This window comes from Capra hircus, chromosome 6, assembly GCF_001704415.2.
Source record: "Capra hircus breed San Clemente chromosome 6, ASM170441v1, whole genome shotgun sequence".
Taxonomy (NCBI): domain Eukaryota; kingdom Metazoa; phylum Chordata; class Mammalia; order Artiodactyla; family Bovidae; genus Capra; species Capra hircus.
In genome coordinates, this window is record NC_030813.1 from 117092342 (window position 1) to 117118319 (window position 25978).

General features: G+C 53.1%; 1 protein-coding gene across 3 annotated transcripts; it reads right to left on the reverse strand.

Moving 5' to 3' along the window:
• LOC108636246 lies at positions 3694-25799 on the reverse strand. 3 transcript variants are annotated; one of them, XR_001918234.1, is made up of 2 exons: positions 23515-25799; positions 3694-3854 (listed from the first exon to the last, which is right to left on the reverse strand). XR_001918234.1 is itself a non-coding variant. In XM_018049870.1 (2 exons), exons 1-2 carry the CDS (start codon positions 5098-5100, stop codon positions 3698-3700), a joined length of 645 nt encoding a protein of 214 aa, XP_017905359.1. In that variant the 5' UTR covers positions 5101-5490; the 3' UTR covers positions 3694-3697. The 3 variants fall into 3 exon arrangements, 1 of the variants encoding a protein (XP_017905359.1); XR_001918235.1 differs by lacking the exon at positions 23515-25799 and adding an exon at positions 9472-10016; XM_018049870.1 differs by lacking the exon at positions 23515-25799 and adding an exon at positions 4613-5490.

Here is a 25978-nt window from a genome sequence, read left to right on the forward strand (position 1 = left end):
CTGCCACCGACTGGCTGGGATGCCTGTGCCAGAAAGGGTCTCCGTTGGAACCCCCGGGTGGGGCTCCCCTCTGCTGCTTTCCCTCCCGTCAGAGTGGCACCCGGCACTGGCCGTGAGCCCGGGGATCTGCAGTTCCGAGCCGGCTGGCTGCAGGGCGAGGACACGTGTGGGCTGGAGCAGCCCTTGACCCGGCCCAACCATCACAGGACAATGTCTTACACAGAAAACTGTTTATTCAGGCCAGCTCCTTCCCGGGGTTGGGGGGACACAGACAACCTGTCCTGGGGCACAGGCTTCCAGGAGGCCCCGGAAGTTGAGGAAGAAGCCCTTCAGTTCTCGGACCCATGCCTCCTGCTGCCCCAGGTGTTCGGCTTCTTTTTTAAGAGACTCCACCTCCTCCTCCAGCTGGGAGAACCTGTCCCTGAGTAGCTCCAGCTCATCCCAGGAACCATGTGTGCCTGTGGGCGGGGGCTCTCCTGGGACACGGCCTCGGGTGCCCTGCTCACCTTCAGATATTCCTCCAGAGAGGCTTATCATCCTCTCCTGCTGGAGGGCAGGGTGTCCCTCTCGCCCTCTGGAGACAACTATCAACAACACATAAAAAACGAAGAGCCTGCTTAAACTGGTCCCAGGCCAGCGGTCTCCAGGCCTGGGGCCCATCAGCGCCTCGGCACTGAGACACACCAGGTGGACCACACCCTGCACAGGCCCAAGCGCTGGCCAGGAGACGCTGGCGTTTCCGACTCTGTCTCCCACGGATGCAGCCGCCACCCAAGCCTACAAAAACAGCCTCCAGGCCAGACCTGGCGGTGGTAGGCCGAGGTACGCCGGGAACCGGGGTCTCGGGGTGGTCCCACCCAGGTGAGGACGCCCTGCTCCTCTGGATGGAGGTGGCCTTCCCATCCCCATTTCCTGGCCTCCCGCCAGGCTCATGATCATCCAAGTCGGTTTGGGGTTGCCCTCTGTTCTGCAGCGAGCTGGAGGCCCGGAGTCTTTTGAGGGCGCTCTGCGGCCGGGTGCGGAGCCAGTGTGCGACCCCGGAGGCCTGAGGGTCCCCTGTGTCCGGTTCTCGGCGCCCGATCTCGGGCTGCGGGAGGGAAGACAAAGCACAGGAGTCGTGCCAGCTCTGTTGACTGGAGCGGGTCGCCGGGCGCCCCGTGCCGGTGCGGGGACTGGAGAGCCCACAGAGGCCGTACAGTGGACCGCATCGTGAAGGTCGACTCAACGGTATGGGCCAGAGGCCCGGGGCAGGAGGAATAGGTCCCAGCGTGGGGACTGGGGAGCCCTTCACTGCGGCCTCTCGGCCTGAGCCCAGCCAGCGGGCAGCACCTGAGAGGGCTGTGGCGCCCAGCAGGACAGAGCCCTGGCCGGTCCCCCCACCCCCATCCACTGGCCTGAGGCCGGGTGAGCCGGAGGGCTCCGGGGTGAAGGCTGGGGTCCGCCTCTTTCCTCCCTCTCTGCTTGACTACCACCACGCCCCTGGTGGTGGCCTAACCAGCGTTTAACCACCACCCTTCTCAGTAGTGGCTGCCTGGTGACTGCTGCCTGGTGACCACAGGAGCTGTACTGGCCGCTGCGCCCGTGCCTGACCCCCCACACGCTTGTCCTCCTCGGCCGCGCACTCGTCCTTGGAGATGTCAGCCCCGCTCGCTGGCACCGCGACCCTCCTGTCTGTATTTCCCGCCAGACAGTCTGTCTCCTACTGAGCTTCTGGCGCTCGAGCGTCTCGCCTCTCGTTGCAAACCCTGCTGCTATCTGCCCAGCAGCTGGTTCTTCTCTGCCGAATACAGTAAACAGTAATACGAGAGGAGCGCTGTCCTGGCCTCCTGATGAAGTGGGCTCACCGAAAGGAGGCCCATGCCCGGGGCTGAATCTTGACTGGAGGAAAGCAGGCATGGCCCGCTCTTTCCTCTGCTGGAATGGTGGGGGTGGGGAGAACCCAGGACCCAGCTCTGCCCAGTGGAGCTGAGAGGAGCCCTGTTTGGGAGGCAGGTGGCATTTGGGAAAGTTTCACATCTCCTTTAAGGAAGGTGGGGGCGGGGGGGGGGGCGGTGGAAATCCATCGTCACTGTCTTCCTTCAATCCGGGAGGGGGAGTGTGATGGGAGCAGATGTAGCAGTCACAGCGAGGCCGAGACGAAAGCGCTAAGGAGAGTCCCAGAAGGTCTGGCTCTAAGGCCTGCCCTTGCTGACCAAGTAAGCTAATCAGCCCCACAGCCTCCAGACTCGACTCTTGTGGGCAAGATCGTCACCGCCTGCACTGAAGCCATGTTGGGCCAGAAGTTCTGTTATGGGATCCATTTCACTCCTTAATTCAGAATAATTAAGTATCTTATTAAATATTTCTTGTGCTGATTTCACATTCTAACCAGCAAAATCTGACATGCACAGAGACAATGAGGGCCAGTGGAGAGGATGAAGGCGCCAGGAAGAGGCCCCGGAGTGGACAGACTGTGGACAGAGCCTGAGGACACGCAGGCCTGGGGCACCTCGACAGCCCTGCAGTCCACCCCAGTGGGCCGTGCGCAGCCTGCTAGCGGGTGGGAGAGACATTGGGGATGGCTAGGCGGCCTGGAGGTGGTGCTGGGGTGGTGCACCCTGGGAGAGAGACTGGGGAGGGTCACCAGGCGGCCCTGGAGACCAGCCCAAAGGCAGAAGAGGGGCAGCCTCAGGGCCGACCCTTCAGGGCACAGGTGAGGATCTCCTTGGAAATAAGCCCTTTCCAAGTCCACCCTATGGGAAAGAAATGCATACAAGCAAAATGGCTGTCTGGGGAGGCCTTACAAATAGCTGAGAAAAGAAGAGAAGCAAAAAGCAAAGGAGAAAAGGAAAGATACAAGCATCTGAATGCAGAGCAAGGAGCGATAAGAAAGCCTTCCTCAGTGATCAGTGCGAAGAAATCGAGGAAACAACAGAATGGGAAAGACTAGAGACCTCCTCCAGAAAATCAGAGATACCAAGGGAACATTTCATGCAAAGATGGGCTCAATAAAGGACAGAAATGGTATGGGCCTAACAGAAGCAGAAGATATTAAGAAGAGGGGGCAAGAATACACAGAAGATCTGTACAAAAAAGATCTTCACGATCAAGAGAATCACGATGGTGTGATCACTCACCTAGAGCCAGAGATCCTGGAATGTGAAGTCAAGTGGGCCTTAGGAAGCATCACTACGAACAAAGCGAGTGGAGGTGATGGAATTCCAGTGGAGCTCTTTCAAATCCTGAAAGATGATGCTGTGAAAGTGCTGCACTCATTATGCCAGCAAATTTGGAAAACTCAGCAGTGGCCACAGGACCGGAAAAGGTCAGTTTTCATTCCAATCCCAAAGAAAGGCAATGTCAAAGAATGCTCAAACTACCGCACAGTCACACTCATCTCACACGCTAGTAAAGTAATGCTCCAAATTCTCCAAGCCAGGCTTCAGCAGTTCAGGAACCGTGAACTTCCAGATGTTCAAGCTGGTTTTTTTTTTTTTTAGAAAAGGCAGAGGAACCAGAGATCAAATTGCCAACATCCACTGGATCATCGAAAAAGCAAGAGAATTCCAGAAAAACATCCATTTCTGCTTTATTGACTATGCCAAAGCCTTTGACTGTGTGGATCACAATAACCTGTGGAAAATTCTGAAAGAGATGGGAATACCAGACCACCTGACCTGCCTCTTGAGAAACCTGTATGCAGGTCAGGAAGCAACAGTTAGAAATGGACATGGAACAACAGACTGGTTCCAAATAGGAAAAGGAGTACATCAAGGCTGTAAGCCCTGGGGTCCGTGTTCCACTCCGGACGGCAGCAGCTTTCCACAGGACTCAGGTAGAAGGACACGGATGGGCCAGAAATGCCGGATAACCATCTGGAAGGAAAGCGGAAGTTTATCTTAGCAGAACCTAGGAGTTGAGAACGGGAGCAGAGATCGGCAGTGGCCGTGTGAAAGGCCTCCTGGAGGAGCGGGGACGCAGGGGACAGCACTTTCCAGGGACGTCATCTGGATGTGGGCCCTGCTGGGAGCGGCCGGCAGACTCTGGCTCATCCGCCCCTGTCTGCCCACCCGAGGAAGAGACCCTTTCCCAAGCCCCGATGCCCACTGGTGCCCACCCCCCACCCCCAGGCCCGGGGAGCTGGTGGCGTCCCCAGCTCCTGCGTGGTCAGCACCTTCGGTGGCCTTGGTTCCTCGGGTGCTCAGCGCCTCCCAGAAGGCTCAGCTCTCATCTCACTGAACAATCTAAGCTTCAAATGGGGAAGTGAGGGTCTAAGGGCCGGGGAATCTTCATCGACCCTCCCAGCAAGGGTCTGCGGGGGAGACAGCAGCTCTCCCAAGCCTGTGGGAGCGCTTCCGTGCCCGACAGGGTAGGGGCGGGGGAACCCAGGGTCTCCCCCCATTCATTCCCGAGTCACGGCCACAGCCATCCCCAGGCACCGCCACCGCCCGTTTCCTGAGAAGGAGAAGCAACTTCTGTGCCATGAGAAAGCTTCCTCGCCCCTTAGCCCCCCAGCAGACCAACTGCAACGGCACCCAGTGCTGCTGGAGGCCTCTTCCACCCTCCTCCCTTTTGGCCAAACCCTGACCTGCCATCTGGCCCCCTGGTCAGAGGCCCTGTGTCCTCAGCCCACCTGGGCCCCTCAGGATGGACTGTGACGGAAAGAGGAGGCCGCTTTCTGGGAGGGCCAGCCCCGAGGAAGGCTGGGAAGGCAACAGGAGCTGCGTAGAGGGCTCTGCAGGTGGGCGGGTCCCCAGGTGGGCGAGCGAGCGGCTGCAGCGGACGGTGGGGCGGCTCAGAGGGTGTCTGTGCCAGGTGTGGGGGTGAGGGAGAGCGGAGCCTCGGGCAGGAAGGGCCCGAGGAGCGCCAGGCCAGCTGGTGTCTGTGCACCTGCCCCCGGCAGGAGCGGTCTTCCTTCAGGGGGCCGAGGGGAGCAGGTCTGGAGAGGCGGCCAGTACACAGCAGCCGGGGACCCTTGCGGTTGCAGGCATGCCTGGGCCACAAGGGCTGCCATTCTAGGGCCACTCTGCACCCGACTCGACCCCCATGCCCGAAACACCGTGTCAGCAGGAGGAGTTCTGTCTGCACAACCAGAGCAGCGTGGCGTTCCGAAGAATCCATTGCCCACAGAGACCACGCTCTTTTCCGCTCAGCCAGGTTGGTTGGAAGGCGTGGCTGAGGGGCCAGGGTGCCAGCACGAGCACGCAGAGGCGCTTTTCTGGAACCCAGTGCTTGGGGACAAACAGGTGAGAAGGCGAGAAGGGCGAGTCCCAGAGCAGCCGTCTCCAGCAGCGCTGCAGGGCGGGCAGCGCGCGCGCAGGGCCCAGAGGAGCGGGGTCCTCTGGAACTCCAAGCCGCGACCCGCCGGCTAGAGGGGCCGCTGGCTGCGCAGGGGACAGAGGACAGCAGAGCGGAGAGGCGGGGCGGCCCTCAGCCTCGCCTGCTGAGGCCCTGCTGCCCGGCCCTCGAGGCCCTCCGCAGAGGGACGTTCGGCATGCCCCGAGTGCTCCCGGAGCTGCGCTTTCCTGGCCTCCTTCCTGCCCTCGTCGGCACCTGGCATCATGGGGTCTGCTCTCTGCACCCCCAGGCTCTCTCTCTTGTTGCCGGCCACGAGCCCAGCCACTGGAGCGGCCCCAGCATCTGGGAAGCGCTCAGTTCACATTTCTGAATGCGTGGAGTGTGACAGCAATTCCCAGCCAAAGGGCCACTGGAGGTCCAAGTCCCAGCCAAAGGGCCACTGGAGGTCCAAGTCCATCGCCCACAAACGGATGGTAGCCTCACTGGCAGCAGACTTCTCGCACCGCCAAGCAGCAGCTCCAGACGCTGCGGGGAAAGAGCATGCGGCTGGAGTCCTGTGCCCAGCCGAGGGGCCCTTCAGGGCCGGCCAGGAGACGCCAGTTTCCCGCATGCAAGGGTTCCGAACGCTTACGCTCAAGCTCCCTGAAAGAACCGTCGAAGCAAAAAGAAAACCAAGTCTTGGATGCAAGGAGCAACAATGAGCAACTAAATCGCTGATGTTTACGGCTGTGTCTAAGGCACCTTAGTGAGCTGGAGGGCTTTACAAATAAAGTCTTAAACAATTGTCCACGCCTTTAAAGATGATGACTTTGATTTTAATAATGATAATGATTCTACATGATATCAACACAGAAAGGGCACTCGAGCAGAGGTCCTGGGGGCAGCCCCACGTGCACAGAAAGCCCTGTGAGCAGGGCGCCCCCGGAGCGCCCTGCGGCGCTGAGCTGAGGGCACGCGGCCAGCGCACACCCGCAGACTTCTCCACACCTGGCATCTCCACCAGCTCTGACGCACGGGCTCATTGTTATGCTCCCCAAGTGCGGTACCCTGGACTTGTGGAAGCGAGCCCGAGCCCTCCAGCCCACGTGCAGTAAGCCCATCCACGGCCCCAGTCGCAGTGAAGGAGAGTGCAGCGTTTGTCGTCGGGTGCCCAGCACGGAGCCCACCAAGGGGAGTGGGCAGCCTGGGGGTGGGGGCTGCAGGCTGCCTGCTGAGCCTCTGCAGGTTCTCGGATTGGCTGCGGGTGAGGCAACCGGGAGACGTTCCCGGAATCTCAGAGATCAGGTTTCCTGTTCCAAGGGGCCTGGGGTCTGCGGTGCATCTCCTGGTCGGCAGGGTGTGTCACGTCTCCCACTGGGCGGGGCGTTCAGCGTGGGCATGACGGCTCAGAGACAGGGCTCAGGACGCTAGCTGCAGCCTTGGAGGAAGAACCCGAGGTCCTCGGCTTCACGCCCAAACTGCTCTTCTTTTGCCTTGCTGACTGTTTTCGTTTCTGCATCTGTCACTTCAGTTAAATTTGCTCTTTGAAATCCAGGGAAGGCCTAGGAGGCTGAGGCTTGTCTGTAAACAAGAGGCAGGCTGGGGACGTGGCCCCCCCAAGGCCCTGCAGGAGCCTGCTCGGATACGCTAGGGAACCAGCACACCAGTTCAAGATGGTTTTCTCTCAAGATTTTTGAATCAATGAAATGGTACAAAACAACACTTAGCCGTGAGAAAGAGGGGCTTCTGGAGGGCCTTCTGTGGGCCCTGGATCCCGAAGGGCCTGCGGTCCTGCCCGGCAGCAGGCTCCACACCTGCAGCTCCCAGGTCTGTCCGTGTTCTTTAAATCTGCTCAGATAGTGCTGTTCTTAATAAAAAATTATGCAAACTTATGATAGCAACCCAGGAAATCGAGAAGTACCAAACTTCCAAAAGCAGCTGCCAGCTCCTCACCCTCCGTCCACCTCTCACCTCGTGAAGGTCCTTTTGGACGGCACTTCCTGATGTTCAAGCTGGTTTCAGAAAAGGCAGAGGAACCAGAGATCAAATTGCCAACATCCGCTGGATCATGGAAAAAGCAAGAGTGTTCCAGAAAAACATCTATTTCTGCTTTATTGACTATGCCAAAGCCTCTGACTGTGTGGATCACAATAAACTGTGGAAAATTCTGAAAGAGATGGGAATACCAGACCACCAGACCTGCCTCTTGAGAAATCTGTATGCAGGTCAGGAAGCAACACTTAGAAGTGGACATGGAACAACAGACTGGTTCCAAACAGGAAAAGGAGTATGTCAAGGCTGTATACTGTCACCCTGCTTATTTAACTTCTATGCAGAGTACATCAGGAGAAACGCTGGGCTGGAAGAAGCACAAGCTGGAATCAAGATTGCTGGGAGAAACAGCAATCACCTCAGATATGCAGATGACACCACCCTTATGGCAGAAAGTTAAGAGGAGCTAAAAAGCCTCTTGATGAAAGTGAAAGAGGAGAGTGAAAAAGTAGGCATAAAGCTCAACGTTCAGAAAACGAAGATCATGGCATCCGGTCCCATCACTTCATGGCAGATAGATGGGGAAACAGTGGAAACAGTGCCAGCCTTTATTTTTTGGGCTCCAAACTCACTGCAGATGGTGACTGCAGCCATGAAATTAAAAGACGCTTACTCCTTGGAAGGAAAGTTACGACCAACGCAGACAGCATATTGGAAAGCAGAGACATGACTTTGCCCACAAAGGTCCATCTGGTCAAGGCTATGGTTTTCCCAGTGGTCACGTAGGGATGTGAGAGTTGGACTGTGAAGAAGGCTGAAAGCCAAAGAAGTGATGCTTTTGACCGGAGGTCGAGGCCCCCAGCGGCTCCGGGGCAGCCCTTCCTGCCCTCTGGCTTCCAGGTGCCCGGCGGCCTGGGGCGGTCCTGGGCCGGCCCTGGGCCGGCCGCCACGGCCCTGCTCTCCCCGCCTCCCTCGCCAGGGGCTTCTCTGCGCCTGCGTGCGCGTTCCCTTCTGCTCACGAGGCCGTCTGCTGGCGGGGCTCGAGCCCACCTAAGGACCTCGCTCCAACTTGCCATCTGCAGAGACTCCCGCGTCCGCAGCAGGCTGCGCCCGCCAGAGGGCGCAGGGTGGGACATGCCTCTGGGCAGGACCCCGGTGCCTGCGCACCGGTCGTTCTGGGTCTCTCTCGGAGCGAGCTCCCGGTGGGAGCCAGGGCCCTCCGTGCGGCCCGGAGCCCGCCCCCGCCCCGCCCCCGCCCCCCCCCCGCCGGCGGCCCGCGCTCCTTCTCAGTTGCCTGCGCCGGTGCCGCCCCCCCACCCGACGTGGCCGCTCTCTGCCTTTGGTTCTGTGCCTGAGGGTTCGCAGCACAGTCTGCTCCCGATGACTCCCGGGCCCGGAGATCCTGAGCGGATCCAGGCCTGCAGGAGCGCCCTGCGGCCCGGGGGAGAACCGGCTTCCCGCCCCCGGTGGGTCTGGGGGTTCCGGCGGCACCTGTGCTGGGAGAGGAGCTCTGCTCGCTGAGCCGAGGCCCTGGCGACTCGAGTCGGCGGGGCTCTGAGCAGGCCCCGCTTCGGCTGCCACCGCCCAGTTCTCGGCAAACACCCCCTCACGGGGAAGCGCAGTCTTTCCTTCCCTGCGGATGAGCCCTGCTGAAGGAGGTCCAGCTGTTGCTGTGGGGACAGCGCTTGCTCTTCCGCCCTGCAGGCAGGACCGTCCCGAGTCAACTGTCTTCAGGGCCGCAGTGCTGGGGCACTCATACCCCCCAGACTCCTGTCACAGCGGGAGGGGGAGGAAAAGGAGGCCGGAAGGCAGGAGGCAGAGGGGGAGGAGGGTGGCAGGAGGGGACATACTTAGCATGATTTTTGTAAAAAGTGAAAACGGAGTAGCTGTGGTCCAGGTTGCAGGAGGAAATGGCAACCCGCTGCAGTATTCTTGCCTGGAGAATCCCATGGACAGAGGAGCCTGGCGGGCTGCAGCCCACGGGGTCACAAAGGGTCAGACACGACTGAAGCGTCTGAGCACAGCGCGGCCCGGGGTCCAGGCGCCCACAGCGCGGCCCGGGGTCTGGTGTGGGTGTGCTGCAGACACTTCCTGCATCGCTGAGTGCGTGCAGTTCTCTGCACTGCATCAAACTCAAGAACCCCACCAGCCCTTTTCAAAACAACACCCGTGAGCAGCGGCCAGCTGCAACCTTGGGCTTCACAGTCCCCCACCCACACTCACTTAGCTTCTTCCAGCTCCGGCCCGGATCCTGGGGAAGCGTGTTCTGCCAGCAAGCCACGTGCTGTCTCGCTGAGCCCGCAGCTGTAGGCCGCAGCTCACAGTTCCAGTGCTTGGACCTGGGCCGCAAACCCCAAGCAAACTCCGAATAAATGCCTCCTTACGACAACCAGGCCTTCTTTCTTGGGAACCAGAGGGAAGAAACAAGCAACCGTTAGGGCTTTTGGTCCTGGGGGACTGACAGCTCTGGCTCCGTCCTGCCTTCCTTTTGGCACTGGGCTCTTTGCCATGGACATGTGTGACCCTGGGTGGGGTTGAGATTTGATGTCAGGTGATGAAGGAAGTGCATCAGAGAGGCCCCTCCTCCCCTTCGCACCCTGACCCTGGCCCCGGCAGGACCCCATGGTCCACACACTTGTGATCTGTGACGAAAACAACCTATGGGGGTGGGGACGGGACTAGGCAGGAGCACAGTTTTGTGAGCTATTGAGACTGTGCACATTAACTCAGACTAGATTGCTGTAAATTAAGATGCTGCTTGTGACGCACGGAACAGCCAAGAAGATAACAAAAAGCGTATGTCTATGTCCCCTCCTCCCCAGACCGAAACTACCTAAGACAAAGAGAAAGCAAGCAGCAGAGCTGGCGGGAGGAAGTCCTTGTGTATCAGTGATCACACTAAATATAAATGTGCTGAATTCTCTAAGAAAATAGGCCCCCAAAGTGGAAACCGCTCAGATGTCTATCAACTGAGGAAGATAACAAAATGTACGTCTATACAGTAGAATTTTATCCAGCCAAAAAAAGGAGTGATACACTGACGTACGCCACAACACGGATGAGCCGTGAGCACATCCTGCTAAGTGAGGAGAAACAGACGCAAAGAGCTCGGCACTGCAGGACTCCACTCAGACAAGGTATTACACAGGCCACGAAACCACAGAGCCTGGACTCGGTTATTGGGCCATAAAGAAGGCTGAGCACCGAGAAGCTGATGCTTGTGAACTGTGGTGTTGGAGAAGACTCTTTAGAGTGCCTTGGACTGCAAGGAGATCCAACCAGTCCTTCCTAAAGGAGATCAGTCCTGACTATCCACTGGAAGGACTGATGCTGAAGCTGAAGCTCCAATACTTTGGCCACCTCATGCAAAGAGCCAGCTCACTAGAAAAGACTGTGATGCTGGGAAAGATTGAGGGCAGGAGGAGAAGGGGACGACAGAGGATGAGATGGTTGGAGGGCATCAGCAACTCAACAGACATGAGTTTCACCAAGTTCTGGGAGATGGTGAAGGACAGGGCAGCCTGGTGTGCTACAGTCCACGGGGCCCCAGAGTCCACGGAGCCCATGGGGTCAGACGCAATTGAGCGAACAACACCATCACGACTATAAGCAAGTTCACGGAGATACTCACCTGTAGAGCGATCTGAAGTCGTCAGGGTCTGCGAGCTAGGGGAGATGCGGAGAGCCTGCTGCACAGACACAGGGCTCCTCATCAGCTCTGTCCGCTTGCTCAGTCATGTCTGACTCCTGGCGACCCCATGGACTGCAGCACGCCATGCTCCCTCGCCTCTCACCAGCGCCCGGAGCTTGCGCAAAGTCATGTCCACTGAGTCGCAGATGCCATCCAACCACCTCCTCCTGCCTCCAGTCTTTCCCAGCTTCAGGCTCTTTCCTAGTGAGTCAGCTCTTCGCATCAGGTGGCCAAAGCTTTGGAGCTTCAGCTTCAGCATCAGTGCTTCCAATGAATATTCAGGACTGATCTCCTTCAGGATGGACTGGCTGGATCTCCTTGCAGTCCAGGGGACTCTCGCGAGTCTTCTCCAACCACAGCTCAGAAGCATCAGCTTCTCAGACAGACGTGTCTGAGACCAGGGGAAGCACCACAGCTGTGCGGCCCCTTCCCCCACCTGCTGGCTCTCCATCCTCACCCTGTGCTCAGCCCCTGGCTTATGCTAATCAAACTAACAAAAATTAAACACAAAGAAAGAATATTAAAAGCAGCAAGTGAAAAGCAACAAGTAACATACAAGGGAAACCCCATACAATTAACAGCTGATCTTTCAGCAGAAACTCTGCAGGCCAGAGGGGACTGGCAGGATGTGTTTAAATACTGAAAGGGGAAAACCTACAACCAAGATTACTCTAACTTGCAAGGATCTCATTCAAGATTCATGGAGAAATCAAAAGCTTTTCAGACAAGCAAAAGTTAAGAGAATACAGCAGCACCAAACCAGCTTTACAACAAATGTTAAAGGGACTTATATAGTCAGGAGACACAAGAGAAGAAAAAGACCTACAAAAACAAGTGCAAAACCATTAAGAAAGCTGCAATATGAACACATATATTAATAATTACTTTAAATGTAAATGGATTAAATGCTCCAACCAAAATACACAGACTGGCTGAAGATAAAAACAAGACCCAAATATATGCCGTCTACAAGAAACCCACTTTAGACCTAAAGACGCATATAGACCGAAAGTGAGAGGGTGAGAAAATATATTCCATGCAAATGGAAAGCAAAAGAAAGCTGGAGAAGCAATCCTCATATCAGGCAAAATAGACCTTAAAATAAAGACTATTACAAGAGATAAAGAAGGACACTACAAAGTGATCAAGAGATCAATCCAAAAGGAAGACATAACAATTGTAAATATCTATGCACCAGGTCATGGCATCCGGCCCCATCACTTCATGGCAAGTAGATGGGGAAACAGTGGAAACAGTGTCAGACTTTATTTTTGGGGGCTTCAAAATCACTGCAGTTGGTGACAGCAGCCATGAAATTAAAAGACGCTTGTTCCTTGGAAGAAAATTTATGACCAACCAAGACAGCATATTCAAAAGCAGAGACATTATTTTGCCAACAAAGATCTATATAGTCAAGGCTATGATTTTTTCCAGTGGTCATGTATGGATGTGAGATTTGGACTATAAAGAAAGCTGAGCACCAAAGAATTGATGCTTTTGAACTGTGGTGTTGGAGAAGACTCTTGACAGTCCCTTGGACAGCAAGGAGATCCAACCAGTCCATCCTAAAGGAGATCAGTCCTGAATATTCACTGGAAGGGCTGATGTTGAAGCTGAAACTCCAATACTTTGGCCACCTGATGCGAAGAACTGACTCATTGTAAAAGGCCGTGATGCTGGGAAAGATTGAAGGCAGGAGAAGGGGACAACAGAGGATGAGATGGTTGGATGGCATCACCGACTCAATGGACATTCTTTGGAGGGAATGGGATTTCTTTGGAGGGAACGATGCTAACTAAAGCTGAAGCTCCAGTACTTTGGCCACCTCATGCGAAGAGTTGACTCATTGGAAAAGACTTTGATGCTGGGAGGGATTGGGGGCAGGAGGAGAAGGGGACGACCGAGGCTGAGATGGCTGGATGGCATCACTGACTCCATGGACTTGAGTCTGAGTGAACTCCGGGAGTTGGTGATGGACAGGGAGGCCTGGTGTGCTGCGATTCATGGGGTTGCAAAGAGTCGGACACGACTGAGCGACTGCGCTGAACTGAACTGAGCTGAGCGGACATAGAAGGAGTAATTGAGTGTGCTGCTGCTGCTGCTGAGTCGCTCCAGTCGTGTCCTACTCTGTGTGACCCCAGAGACGGCAGCCCACCAGGCGCCCCCATCCCTGGGATTCTCCAGACAAGAACACTGGAGTGGGTTGCCATTTCCTTCCTACAATAATGGTAGGAGACTCTAACACCCCACTCACACCAATGGACAGATCATCAAAACAAAATTACTAAGGAAAAACAGTCTTAAATGATACATTAGATGAGACGGATCTCATCGATATCTTCAAGCCTTTCCATCCAAATGCAAATGAATCCACCTTCTTCTCAAGTGCACATGGAACATTCTCCAGGATAGACCATACTTGGGTCACAAATCAAACCTTAGTAAATTTAAGAAAATTGAAATAGTATCAAGCATCTTTTCTGACCACAATGCTTTTGCATTGTGCAAAATTGAAATAGTATCGATGCATCTTTCCTGACCACTTTTGATATCAATTACAAGAAAAAACTGTAAAAAAAAAAAAAAACCACATGGAGATTAAATAATACATTTCTAAATAACAACCAGGTTACTGAAAAAATCAAAAGGGCAATCAGAAAATGCCTAGAAACACATGGCAAGGAAAACACAACAAGTCAAAACCTGTGGGACGCAGCAGAAGCAGCCCTAAGAGGGAAGTTTACAGCAACACGATCCCACCTTTGGAAACAAGAAAAGCGTCAGACAGACAAGCTAACCTCACACCGAAAACAACTGGCAAAAGGAGAACAAGCACCCCCAAAAATTAGCAGAAGGAAAGAAATCATAAAGATCTGAGCAGGAGTAAATGGAAAAGAAATGAAAGAAACCATAGTTGAGGTTAATAAAAGTGAAAGCTGGTTCTTCGAGAAGGTAAACAAAATTGACAAACCTTTAGCCAGACTCATCAAGAAAAAATGAGAAGAATCAAATCAACAAAATTAGAAATTAAAAAGGAGAGGTTACAACAGACAATGAAATTCAAAGGACGATAAGAGACTCTTTGGAGAAGGAAACGGCCCCCACCCCAGCACTCTTGCCTGGAAAATCCCATGGATGGAGGAGCCCGGCAGGCTACAGTCCATGGGGTCGCAAAGAGTCGGACACGACTGAGCGACTTCACTTCACTTCTTCACATGTCTACTGGCATGTAATCCCTACTCTCAAGAAAATCATGGGGAATTTTATATTTTTGTTTTGCCGTTACTGGGTCTATTTTCTTTGATAATGGTGTCTATTAATAGGATATCTATTTCAAGGAAAGTACAAAATACCATTTCATCTCAGACCTTCAGTTTTAGCCAGATCAAGAAGCCAAGGCCAAGATGTGCTAAATATTTCAAGGCTTCATAATTCCTTGGCAAAACTTTAAAGTTTGATGATCCATTATCAAAATGACCTCCATCATTTGTTTAGTTATAAATAGGGAATCTATATTGTAGAGGAGTCAAAAGACCAGCCCATATATATATGGCTAGTGAGTGAGAATCAGATACTTTCCAAGCAAATTTGTTTCAGAGATCTAACAGCTGACTTGTTCACAAAACAAAACTTTCTGTACACATTATCTTGTATTCTGATTTAAAATATCTCAGAATTCACTTGACTAAGAAAATTCTTAGCACACTATAAATAAATTTGTATATAAATAAAAAAATGAGGCTATTATGAACAACTATATGACAATAAAATGGATAACCTGGCAGAAATGGACAGATTCTTAGGAAAGTGCAGTCTCTCCCACGACTGAACCAGGAAGAAATAGAGATTATGATGACCCAACTACTAGCATTGAAATAAAAACTGATAAAAAATCTCCCAAAAAACAAAAGCCCAGGACATGATGGCTTCACAGTTGAATTCTATCAAACATTTAGAGAAGATCTAATGCCTATTCTTCTAAGAATCTTTCAAAACATTGCAGAGGAAGGAACACTTCCAAACTCATTCTACGAGGCCACCAGCACCCTGATACCAAAACCAGACAAAGACAACACACACACAGAAGAAACCAACAGGCCAATATCACTGACGAACATAGATGCAAAAATCCTCGACAAAATTCTAGCAAACAGAATTCAACAACACATTAAAAAGCTCATACACCATGACCAAGTTGGGTTTATTCCAGGGATGCAAGGATTCTTTAATATATGCAAATCAATCAATGTGATACATCATATTAACAAATTGAAAGATTAAAAACCAAATGATAATCTCAATAGATGCAGAAAAAGCCTTTGATAAAATTCAGCACCCATTTTTGATTAAAACTCTTCAAAAAATGGGCCTAGAGGGAACCTACCTACACAATAAAGGCCATATATGACAAGCCCACAGCAAACACTATTCTCAATAGTGAAAAACCGAAAGCATTCCCCCTGAGATCAGGAACAAGACAAGAGCGTCCACTCCCACCACTCTTATTCAACGTAGTTTTGGAAGTCCTAGCTACAGCATTCAGAGAAGAAAAAGAAATACAAGGAATCTAGACTGGAAAAGAAAAAGCAAAGCTCTCACTGTTTGCAGATGACATGATGCTGTACACAGAACACCCTAAGGACACCATCAGAAAGTTACTAGAGCTCATCAGTGAATTTAGCAAAGTCACAGGATACAAAACCAATACACAGAAATCACTCGCGCTCCTATATACGAACAAGGAAAAGTCAGAAAGAGAAACTAAAGAGTCGATCCTGTTCACCACTGCAACAAAAAGAATAAGACATCTAGGAAGAAACCCACCTAGGGAGACAAAAGAGCTGTGCACAGAAAATTATGACCCTGATTAAAGAAATGAAAGACAAGATAAACAGATGGAGAGAGATTCCATGTTCCTGGGCAGGAAGAGTCAATACTGTGAAAACGACTATACTACCGAACGCAATCTACAGATTCAACGCGACCCCTATCAAATTACCAGTGGCACTTTTCACAGAACTAGAACAAAAAATTTCACAGTGCATGTGGAAACACAAAAGACCCTGAATAGCCAAAGCAGTGTTGAGAAAGAATGGAGCTGGAGGAAGCAACCTTCCTGACTTCAGATTATACTACAAAGCTACAGCCATCAAGACAGTATGGTACTGGCACAAAAACAGAAATATAGACCAACAGAATCAGATAGAAAGCCCAGAAATAAACCCATGCACCTATGGGTACCTTATTTTTGACAAAGGAGGCAAGAATATAAAATGGGGCAAAGACAGCCTCTCCAATAAGTGGTACTTGGAAAACTGGACAGCCACATGTGAAAGAATGAAATTAGAGCACTTCCTAACACCATACACAAAGACGAACTAATTGGATTAACAACCTAAATGTAAGACCAGAAACTATAAAACTCTTAAAGGGAAACATAGGCAGAACACTCGATGACATAAATCAAAGCAAGATCCTCTATGACCCACGTCCTAGAGTAATGGAAATGAAAGCAAAAGTAAACAAGTGGGACCTGATTAAACTTAAAAGATTTTGCACAGCAAAGGAAACTATAAGGAAGGTGAAAAGACAATCCTCAGAATGGGAGAAAATAATAGCAAATGAAACAACTGACAAAGGGTTAATCTCCGAAATATACAAGCAGCTCATACAACTCAATACCAGAAAAACAGACAACCCGATCCAAGGTGGGAAAAAGACATGTCTCCAAAGAAGACATACAGATGGCTAACAGACACCTGAAAAGACGCTCAGCATCACTCGTTATCAGAGAAGTGCAAATCAAAACTACCATGAGATATCACTTCACAGTGGTCAGAATCAGCTCAGTTCAGTTCACTCGCTCAGTTGTGTCCGACTCTTTGCGACCCCATGAATCGCAGCACGCCAGGCCTCCCTGTCCATCACCAACTCCCGGAGTTCACTCAAACTCACGTCCATCGAGTCGGTGATACCATCCAGCCATCTCATCCTTGGTCATCCCCTTCTCCTCCTGGTCAGAATGGCCATCATCAAAAAGTCTACAAACAATAAATGCTGGAGAGGTTGTGGAGAAAAAAGAACCCTCTTTCACTGTTGGTGGCAATGTAAATTGATACAACCACTATGGAAGACAGGATGGAGCATCCTTTAAAAGCTAGGAATAAACCACTCTATGCCCCAGCAATCCCACTCCTAGGCATACATCCTGAGGAAACAACATGGAAAAGGATACGTACCCCAATGTTCACTGCAGCGCTATTCACAATAGCTAGAGTGTCGAAGCAACCTAGATGTCCATTGGCGAATGAATGGATAAAGAAGCTTTGGTACGTATACACAGTGGAATGTTACTCGGCCATAGAAGGAACACATTTGAGTCAGTTCTAATGAGGTGGATGAACCTAGAGCCCATTACAGAGGATGAAGTAAGTCAGAAAGAGTAAGATGAATATCGTATACTAATGCATACATGCGAACCTAGAAAGATGGTACCGAATAACTTATTTGCAGGGCAGCACAGGAGAGGACAGACTTATGGACACACGGAGAGGGCAGGAGAGGGTGAGCTGTATGGACAGAGTAACACGGAAGCTCACGCCACCATGTGTAAAACAGACAGCCAATGGGAATTTGCTGTATGTCTTAGGGAACTCAAACAGGGGCTCTGTATCAACCTAGAGGGGTGGGAAGGGGAGGGAGCTGGGAGGCAGGTTCAAGAGGGAGGGGACATATGTATGGCTGATTCATGTTGAAGTTTGACAGAAAACAACAAAATTCTATTAAGCAGTTATCCTTCAATTAAAAAACAAATCAATTTTTTAAAAAAGCAACAACTCTTCAGCTCTCAGCTTTCTTTATGATCCAACTCTCACATGCGTACATGACTACTGGAAAAACCATAGCTTTGACCATATGGACCTTTGTTGGCAAAGTAACATCTCTGCTTTCTAATCTGCTGTCTAGATTGGCCATAGCTGTTCTTTCCAGGAGCAGGCATCTTTTAATGTCACGGCTGCAGTCACCGTCACCAGTGATTTGGGAGCCGAAGAAGAGAAAGTCAGCCACTGTTTCCTCTGTTTCCCCATCTGTTTTCCATGAAGTGATGGGACCGGATGCCATGATCTTCGTTTTCTGAATGTTGAGCTTTAAGCCAACTTTTTCACTCTCCTCTCTCACTTTCATCAAAAGGCTCTTCAGATCTTCTTTGCTTTCTGCCATAAGGGTGGTGTCATCTGCATATCTGAGGGTATTGATATTTCTTCCAGCAACCTTGACTTCAGCTTGCACTTCTTCCAGCCCAGCATTTCTCATGATGTACTCTGCATAGAAGTTAAACGAGCAGGGTGACAGTACACAGCCCTGACGTACTCCTTTCCCAGTTTGGAACCAGTCCATTGTTCCATGTCGGATTCTAACTGTTGCTTCTTGATCTGCATACAGGTTTCTCAGGAGGCAGGTAAGGTGGTCTGGTATTCCCTTCTCTTGAAGAATTTTCCACAGTTTGTTGTGACTCACACAGTCAAAGGTTTTGGTGTAGTCAAAGAAGCAGGTTGTTTTTCTGGAACTCTCTTGCTTTTTCTGTGATCCAATGGATGTTGGCGATTTGATCTCTGGTTCCTCTGCCTTTTCTAAATCCAGCTTGAACATCTGGAAGTTCTCGGTTCACATACTGTTGAAGCCTAGCTTGGAGAATTTTGAGCATCGCTTTGCTAGCGTGTGAGATGAGTGCAATTGTGAGGTAGTTTGAGCATTCTTTGGCATTGCCTTTATTTGGGATTGGAATGAAAGCTGACCTTTTCCAGTCCTGTGGCCACTGCTGAGTTTTCCAAATGTGCTGGGATATTGAGTGCAGCACTTTCACAGCATCATCTTTTTGGATTTGAGATATCTCAGCTGGAATCCCATCACCTCCGCTAGCCTTGTTCGTAGTGACGGTTCCTAAAGCCGACTTGACTTTGCACTCCAGGATGTCTGGCTCCGGGTGACTGATTGTGCCATCGTGGTTACCTGGATCACTGAGATCTTCTGTGTATAGCTCTGTGTATCCTTGCCATCTCTTCTTCGTGTCTTCTGCTTCTTTTCAGTCCTGTTTCTGCCCTTTTTGTGCCCATTTTTGCGTGAGGTGTTCCCTTGGTGTCTCTAATTTTCCTGAAGAGACCTCGTCTTTCCCATTCTGTTGGTCGATTCCTCTTTCTGCACACTGATTTCTTCTCTCTCTGTGCTCTTCTTTGGAACTCTGCATTGAGATGGGCGTATCTTTCCGCTTCTCCTTTGCCTTATGCCTCTCTTCTTTTCTCAGCTATTTATAAGGCCTCCTCAGACAGCCGTTTTGCTTTCTCTGCATTTCTTTTTCTTGGGATGGTTTTGGTCACCACCTCCTGCACAATGTTATGAATGTCCACCCATAATTCTTCACACACTCTGTCTACCAGATCTGATTCTTTGAATCTATTTCTCACTTCCACTGTATAATCATACGGGATTTGATTTAGGTCATACCTGAGTCATCTAGTGGTTTTCCCTACCTTCTTTCGTTTAAGGCTGAATTTTGCGATGGGGAGTTCACGGTCTGAGCCACAGTCAGCTCTTAGGGTCTAGTGGTTTTCCCTACTTTCTTTCGTTTAAGGCTGAATTTTGCGATGGGGAGTTCACGGTCTGAGCCACAGTCAGCTCTTAGGGTCTAGTGGTTTTCCCTACTTTCTTTCGTTTAAGGCTGAATTTTGCGATGGGAGTTCACGGTTTGAGCCACAGTCAGCTCTTAGGGTGATGAAAATGGTCTAGAGTTGCAGAGTGTGATAGTTGCATAGCACCAAATGTACCAGAAGCCCCTGAATTGTCCACTTCAAGATGATTGAATTTTCTATTATGTGGATTTCCTCTTCATGGAAAAAAAAATGTTTGTTAGGTTTTATGAACGTTTCTTGCATTTATTGTGATGATTCAGTGAAAATTTTTCATTCATTGTTAACGTGTTCAACGTTAATGTTTTCTAATGATACATCACTCTTACTTCCCTGAAATAAACTTAATTTGGTGCAATTATTTTTGATACATATTGATAGATTTGATTTGTTAATGTTTTATTTGACAATCTCATATTTCTGTTTCTCAATATGACTAGTCTGTATTTTTAACAATTTCATCGTAACATCTGGATTTGATGTCTCAAGATTATTTGGGTAGCCTTCCTACTTCTTAATTACCTGAAATACTTTTACAAGATTTGGATTACCTACTTGTTAAATGTTTGATAGAACTTTTCTTTAAGCCATCTGCATTTCTGAATGGGGGTAGCTCTTTACACTGGTAATTCACTTTCTTTGCCGTTATTGGGCTATTTGGGCATTCTATTGTTTCTTGAGTTTTCTGCTTTGTGTTAGTGGTTTTCTGGCCTCATGGCTTGCAAGATCTTACCTCCTCAACCAGGGAGGGGACCCACATCCCGTGTTGGAAGTGCGCAGTCTTGAACCACTGGATCGCTAGGGAATCCCCTGACTGAGGGAGTTTTGATAAGTTTAATTTTTAAGAGAATATTTTGTATTTGATTTAAGCTTTGAATGTGTTGGCGAAGTCAGTTGCAGTGTCTCCTTTTGACTTTAAAATCGGGTTTGTCTGTGGTTGCATCTCACTGTCCATGCCTAGTATTGTTTAGCGCAGGCTTATTTCCTCATTTCTTCTTCAATCTTGCCACACTCTGACTTTGTAGCTCGTATTAGTTGTCAATTGTTGTGTAATGAGGTTACATCCAAACCCAGTGACAGAAAATCAGTAACTGGGATTAGGCAACAGCTGGACTTGGTTTTCTTCATCCACTCTGGCAAGTGATTTTAAAAAAGTGGCCAGTTTTCTCTGTTTAGTTTTGATGTGATTGTTGCTTGCTCTTGTTCAGTCCCTAAGTCATGTCTTTTTGTGACCCGTGGACTGCAGCACACCACGCTTCCCTGTCCTTCACCATCTCCCAGAGTTTGCTCAAACTCACGTCTGTTTAGTCAATGAGGCCATCCAGTCATCTCATCCTGTCGTCCCCTTCTCCTGACCTCAATCTTTCCCAGAATCAGGGTCTTTTCCAATGAGTCAGCTCTTTGCACCAGATGGCCAAAGTACTGGAGCTTCGGTTACAGTATCAGTTCTTCCAACGGACAGTCCGTGTTAGTTTCCTTTAGCATTGACTGGTTGGATCTCCTTGCAGTGCGAGGAAGTCTCAAGTCTTCTCCAGCACCACAGTTCGAAAGCATCAATTCTTCAGAGCTCAGCCCTCTTTACGGTCCGACCGCAACAGTTCAGCTCGCTCGGTGGGACACGACTGAGCGACCGAGTGTGCAGCTCCAGCAGGGCCTGAGCCCCTGGCCTCAGCAGCCCAGGCCCACGGGCCTCCTGCTTTGTGTTCCTCCAGAGGGTGTCCCCCGTGAGGGCCCTGTCTCAGGCGGGCCGGTGTGGGTGTCAGGACCGACGCGCTAAGGTTCTGAGAGCGGCTTTCCGGGCCTGCGGCGGCTTCCTCATGGGTCGGCTCCATGTCTTGTCTCTGCAAGTCCTGCGGCAGCAGGTCTGGGGAGGCTTGTCACGGGTAACGCCGGAGCTGCAAGTCTCTTTGCTTTACTTCTGAGATCACTCTCTGGTCTTACCTTCAGCACGCTCACAGTTGCCCTCTGTATTGGCTTTCTAGCATTGCCATATCAAAGCACCGCAGACTGGCTGGCTTACAGAACGGACGTTTGGCGGCTCGGTTCTTGAGGCCACGGGGGCGGCACGGGGCGCCTACTGAGCTGTGAGGGGGGAACTCCGTCCTGGTTTCTCCCTTCACCCTGAGGGATGCTGGAAGCCCTCAGCTTCACTGATCTCTGCCCACATCCTCTCCTCTTATGAGGATACCGGTCACGGTCAGGGCCCACCTTGCTGACCTCACCTCTCTCCAGACAAGGAAACACTTGGTGGTATACGGGGTCGGGGCCACAGCACGTGACCAGCAGGGCTGGGGCACAGTTCCATCCGTAAGTGTCCCTGTCATCCGGACTCAGCAAATAACTCACGAGTTCCAGGCTTTTGCTGAACTCACCCACGGGACGCATCTCAAGAGGACCTGCACGGCAGGACCCCTTCTCCCTCACCACCCAAGACGGCATCCTCACACTCAAGGAGAGCCTCCTCAGCCAGGAGCTGGGCAGGTGGCTTGCTGTGTGTGGGCCCTCCACATGCCTCGCACACCAGGGCGTTAGAAGCAGCTTTGGGGCAGCACGCCGTGTCTCATGGAGTCCTAGCCAGCCTGCCAGACCACCGACATTTACCTCGCTTATGATCGAGGAGATGGGACCTGGTCTGGCAGGGGAGAGCACCACCCCATGGCCACAGCTCCCGTCCACCGCCTTGGTGCCCCCCACAGCTGGCAGTCCCCCTGATGGGAGATGTCATGAGCCTCCTCCTCTCACAGCCCAAACCTCGAGGCTCGTACACAAGCTCTGGGGCGCTTTTCAGGCTGGACCACGAGTACTGCGGCATCTGTCCGTCTCTGCTTCAAGTGCGCCCGCGGCTGGCTTTGTTAACCTGGCCGGCGCCTGGTTGGCAGCCTGGTGCTCCCTTCCAGCAGCTCATCGAAGTTTCCAGGCCCCGCTTCAGCGGACCATGCGGTGATGCTGAGGTGGTACGGACCAAGACACCTGAAGCTTGGGATGCAGTGACGGGCCCGGGGGGAGGCGCTGGCCTTGGAAGGTTGCTCAGGCAGTGGGAGCGAGGAAGCGAGGTTCCTCCCGGTTGGTTCCAGTGTGAAGGGACCCGAGAGGGAGTGTGGCTCCCACACACGGCCGGTGCAAGTGTTTACGTTGAATTCAGGGTCATGAACGTGGCATGTCCACGCCGACCACGAGATCCACCTAGGCCTCACAATCACAGCTCTGGGCACACGCGGTGGGGAGCCTGGGGCTTTGGGGCCGGAGCCCCGGTGCAAGGAGGGGTGCTTGGGACAGAGGGCGGGGGCAGGAGCGCACTCCTGGGCGCAGGACACGTGGGGGGACACGCGCCCGTCTCAGCTGGACCTGGCCCCTGGCGCTGGGGCTGCAGCACAGAGCCCTGGCGGAAGGGCCCCTCCTGCGGGAGTCCAAAGTCCACTCAGGCTGTGGGAGCCTCTGCTCTCTGCCGCCCTCTCCCCACTGCATGTCCGGGGCTGCGGTTTCTCCCCCACTGACCTGCTGGCCCTCCAGCTTCTGGTGGAGGTAGACGGCCGCCTGACCCCAGGGTCCCAGCCCCAAGTCCTCGAGGCCCCACCACCTGCAGCCACGGCCAGCCTCTCCCGCTGCTCTGGACTTCTCCTGGAGGGCCGGGAGGTGCCCCTGCCCTGTGCACTGTCCCTCCTGTCCAGGAGCAGGAGCCAGGCCCAGGCGCCTGCCCTTGCAAGCACGGTTTCCTGCCTCTCCCAGCCGTGCCCTGCCTCCTCTTCTGCACTGCCTTCCCAAGATCCCTGCGGGGCTGCCCCTTCCCTGCCTTAGACGCCAGACCTGCTCCCTCCTCCCACTTGCCACAACCCTCTGCACAGCCGTTTCTGCTGCCTGCCCGCGCCCAAGCAGACCCTCAGGCACACTGACCTCAGTGGTGGTGAAAGTGGGGAGCGGCCCGTGTGCCCTGATGCCAGCGAGGGCAGCCAGAGCCACTCCTGTTCAGCCAGAAGCTGCTTCTGAGGCTGCCTTTCAGGCCTGCCAGGGAAACAGCTTTCCTGGGGGGCACCCATGATGTGCCTGCTGAGCCCAGGGAGAGTGGATAGCCCACAGCAGTGATGGACACGGGGCACATGGCTGGTGTCCACGCTGCCCACTATTTTAAAAATTCTGCAGGATCTGAACAACATTCAGAGTGACTCAGAGACAGTACCTTTTCTTGTTCACAGAAAGTAAAATATTAACTTTAGGCGTTAGAAAAATTCTAGCATTCCTTAAGAAGCCCGGACTGCAGGGGCAGCCCCTCTGGAGACCTGGTGGGGGGATCTGGTCTCTTCCCGAAAGAACCAACACATTCCAGTCTCCTTGGGCCCATCTCTGCAGAGGGCTCAGTTAGGGAGGCAGAGCTGAAGCCCCAGGACGTACTCTGGGTGCACACGCAGGCCCAGCTGAAGGGCTGGGGCTCCTCCCAGGCCCCCCTTCCAGGGGGTGAGTCCTCCCGGGACGGGGCTTCACCAGGAGGTGCCAGCAGAGCTGGTCGGGTGGGTGGGTGCTCTGTCCTAGGTCCAGGCTTGCCCTGTGCTGTGGGGAGACAGGGGTGAGCTTCTACCGGCCTCCTTGCCCGCCACCCCGGCCTTGGTCTGCAGGGCAGTTCTCTGCAGGTGATTCCGGATCCTTAGGGCCATGCTCGAAGGTAGGGAGGGGTCAGGGGCGTTGGCGCATCAGAGGCGGGAGCCTGCAGCCTGGGTGCCCTGGACTGGTCCTGAGGATGCAGGGAATACGTGTGGGACAGGCATGTGTGGAGAGCTGGTCAGTTCCTCCCACGCCTCCATCCAGCGGTCTCCCACCTCGAATGCAGAAGGGCAGGGGTGCAAACACCCTGTCCTCAGGGCACTCACAGGGCAGCGGGAAGGAGGCTCAGACAAAGCTGAGTTCAACAGCAGGCATGGGGCATGGAGGAGAAACCGACCACGGGAAGCGGGCAACTGGAAGGCATCAGAAACAGCAGATGCGGCAGTGGGGAGGAGGACGCCAGGATGGAGCACGAGGCAGGCGCGGAAGGAAGGCTGGGGGAGAGGCAGGGGGCGGCCGGGGCTCTCTGACCCACCCCGTGCGATGAGAAGCCAGCAGGGCTCTGAGCAGGGTATGGCGGAATCCGATTTCCGTTCTCACGCTCACTGCGCAGCTTGCTGGGCTGGAGAGGGGCAGGTGACCCTGGGCTGGGGCGCGGGGCGGGAAGGAGAACCCTGGTCTCGGACAGCAGGGGCTGGAGGAGTCGCCTCAGGGGCCCCATCCTGTTAACTGAGAGAGCCAGAGGGGTGTGCGGGCCAGACACGTGCCCAGGTCTGGGGGTCCGGGCTTTCCCTCGTGAGTGGTTTTGTCTGTGTTCAGGAAAGTTCTCTGAGACTTGCTGAATGTTCGTTTAACCCTGTTTTCCCATTTCCCCTAAATGTTCTAATTAACCCAATTTGGGAGGTAATCTCACAGGTGAGTACCAAGCACGAATTTAAAACCATCTGTTCTGTGGCTAGATGCCCAGTTCCCCTATCGACGCTTATCAAACCCACCCACACTTTCTCACTGGCTTGTGGATGTGCAGGATGTTGGAGGCCAGCTGCGCTCAGCACGGTTCCTCGCGTTTCACCAGCCCACTGCTGTCCTGCTCAGCGTGCTTTTCACCTGTGAAGACAGGGGCACTGCCCGTCTTCAAGGCCACCTGCCAGCATTCCCACTGCCAGGATACCCCTGCTCCAGACATCACGGTCTCCCAGGGTCAGCCTCCTTCCTTGCCCATGACCGGAGCACCTTGACCTTGGGGCCTGGCGACCTCCCACCCTGGAGAGCCCTCCTGACCCTCGAGTGCCAGGACCCCTCGGGAGTTCTGGAACGAAGCACAGGTCGCTCGCTGGGGCTGGGGGTGGGGTGGGGGAGGTCGGATTTACACCGACTTCGGCCACATACCTGGCCGCTTCCCAGGGACCACTTCCACCGCCCCGGTTCCGGGGGAGCTGCCCCGCCCAGGCCTGTGCCCTCCTCGGTCCCCGGATCTCAAGCACAAGGGCCGGTTATCTCAGAGGAACCTCCGGGGGCGGCGCCGCTGCCTCCCCCGACCTCGTGGCCCCAAGGAGCCCAAAGGACCCTTAAAACCCGGGGTCGCAGACGCCGCTCGCTCGGCGGCCGGCGCGTGGGTGCGGGGATGGGAGCACGCGGGAAGGTGCACGAGGGGCTCAGCGGGCTCCAGGCCGGGGGGCCGCGGCGAGAGCGCGCGCGGGGCCCGCGGGGCGCCCGGCAGGTGCGGCCGGCGGGGCGGGGCGGGGCGCCGGGCCCGGGGGGCGGGCGGGCGCGGCCTGCAGCCGCCCGCGTGGTCTGCGCGGCGCCCGCTCCTGGAAACAGG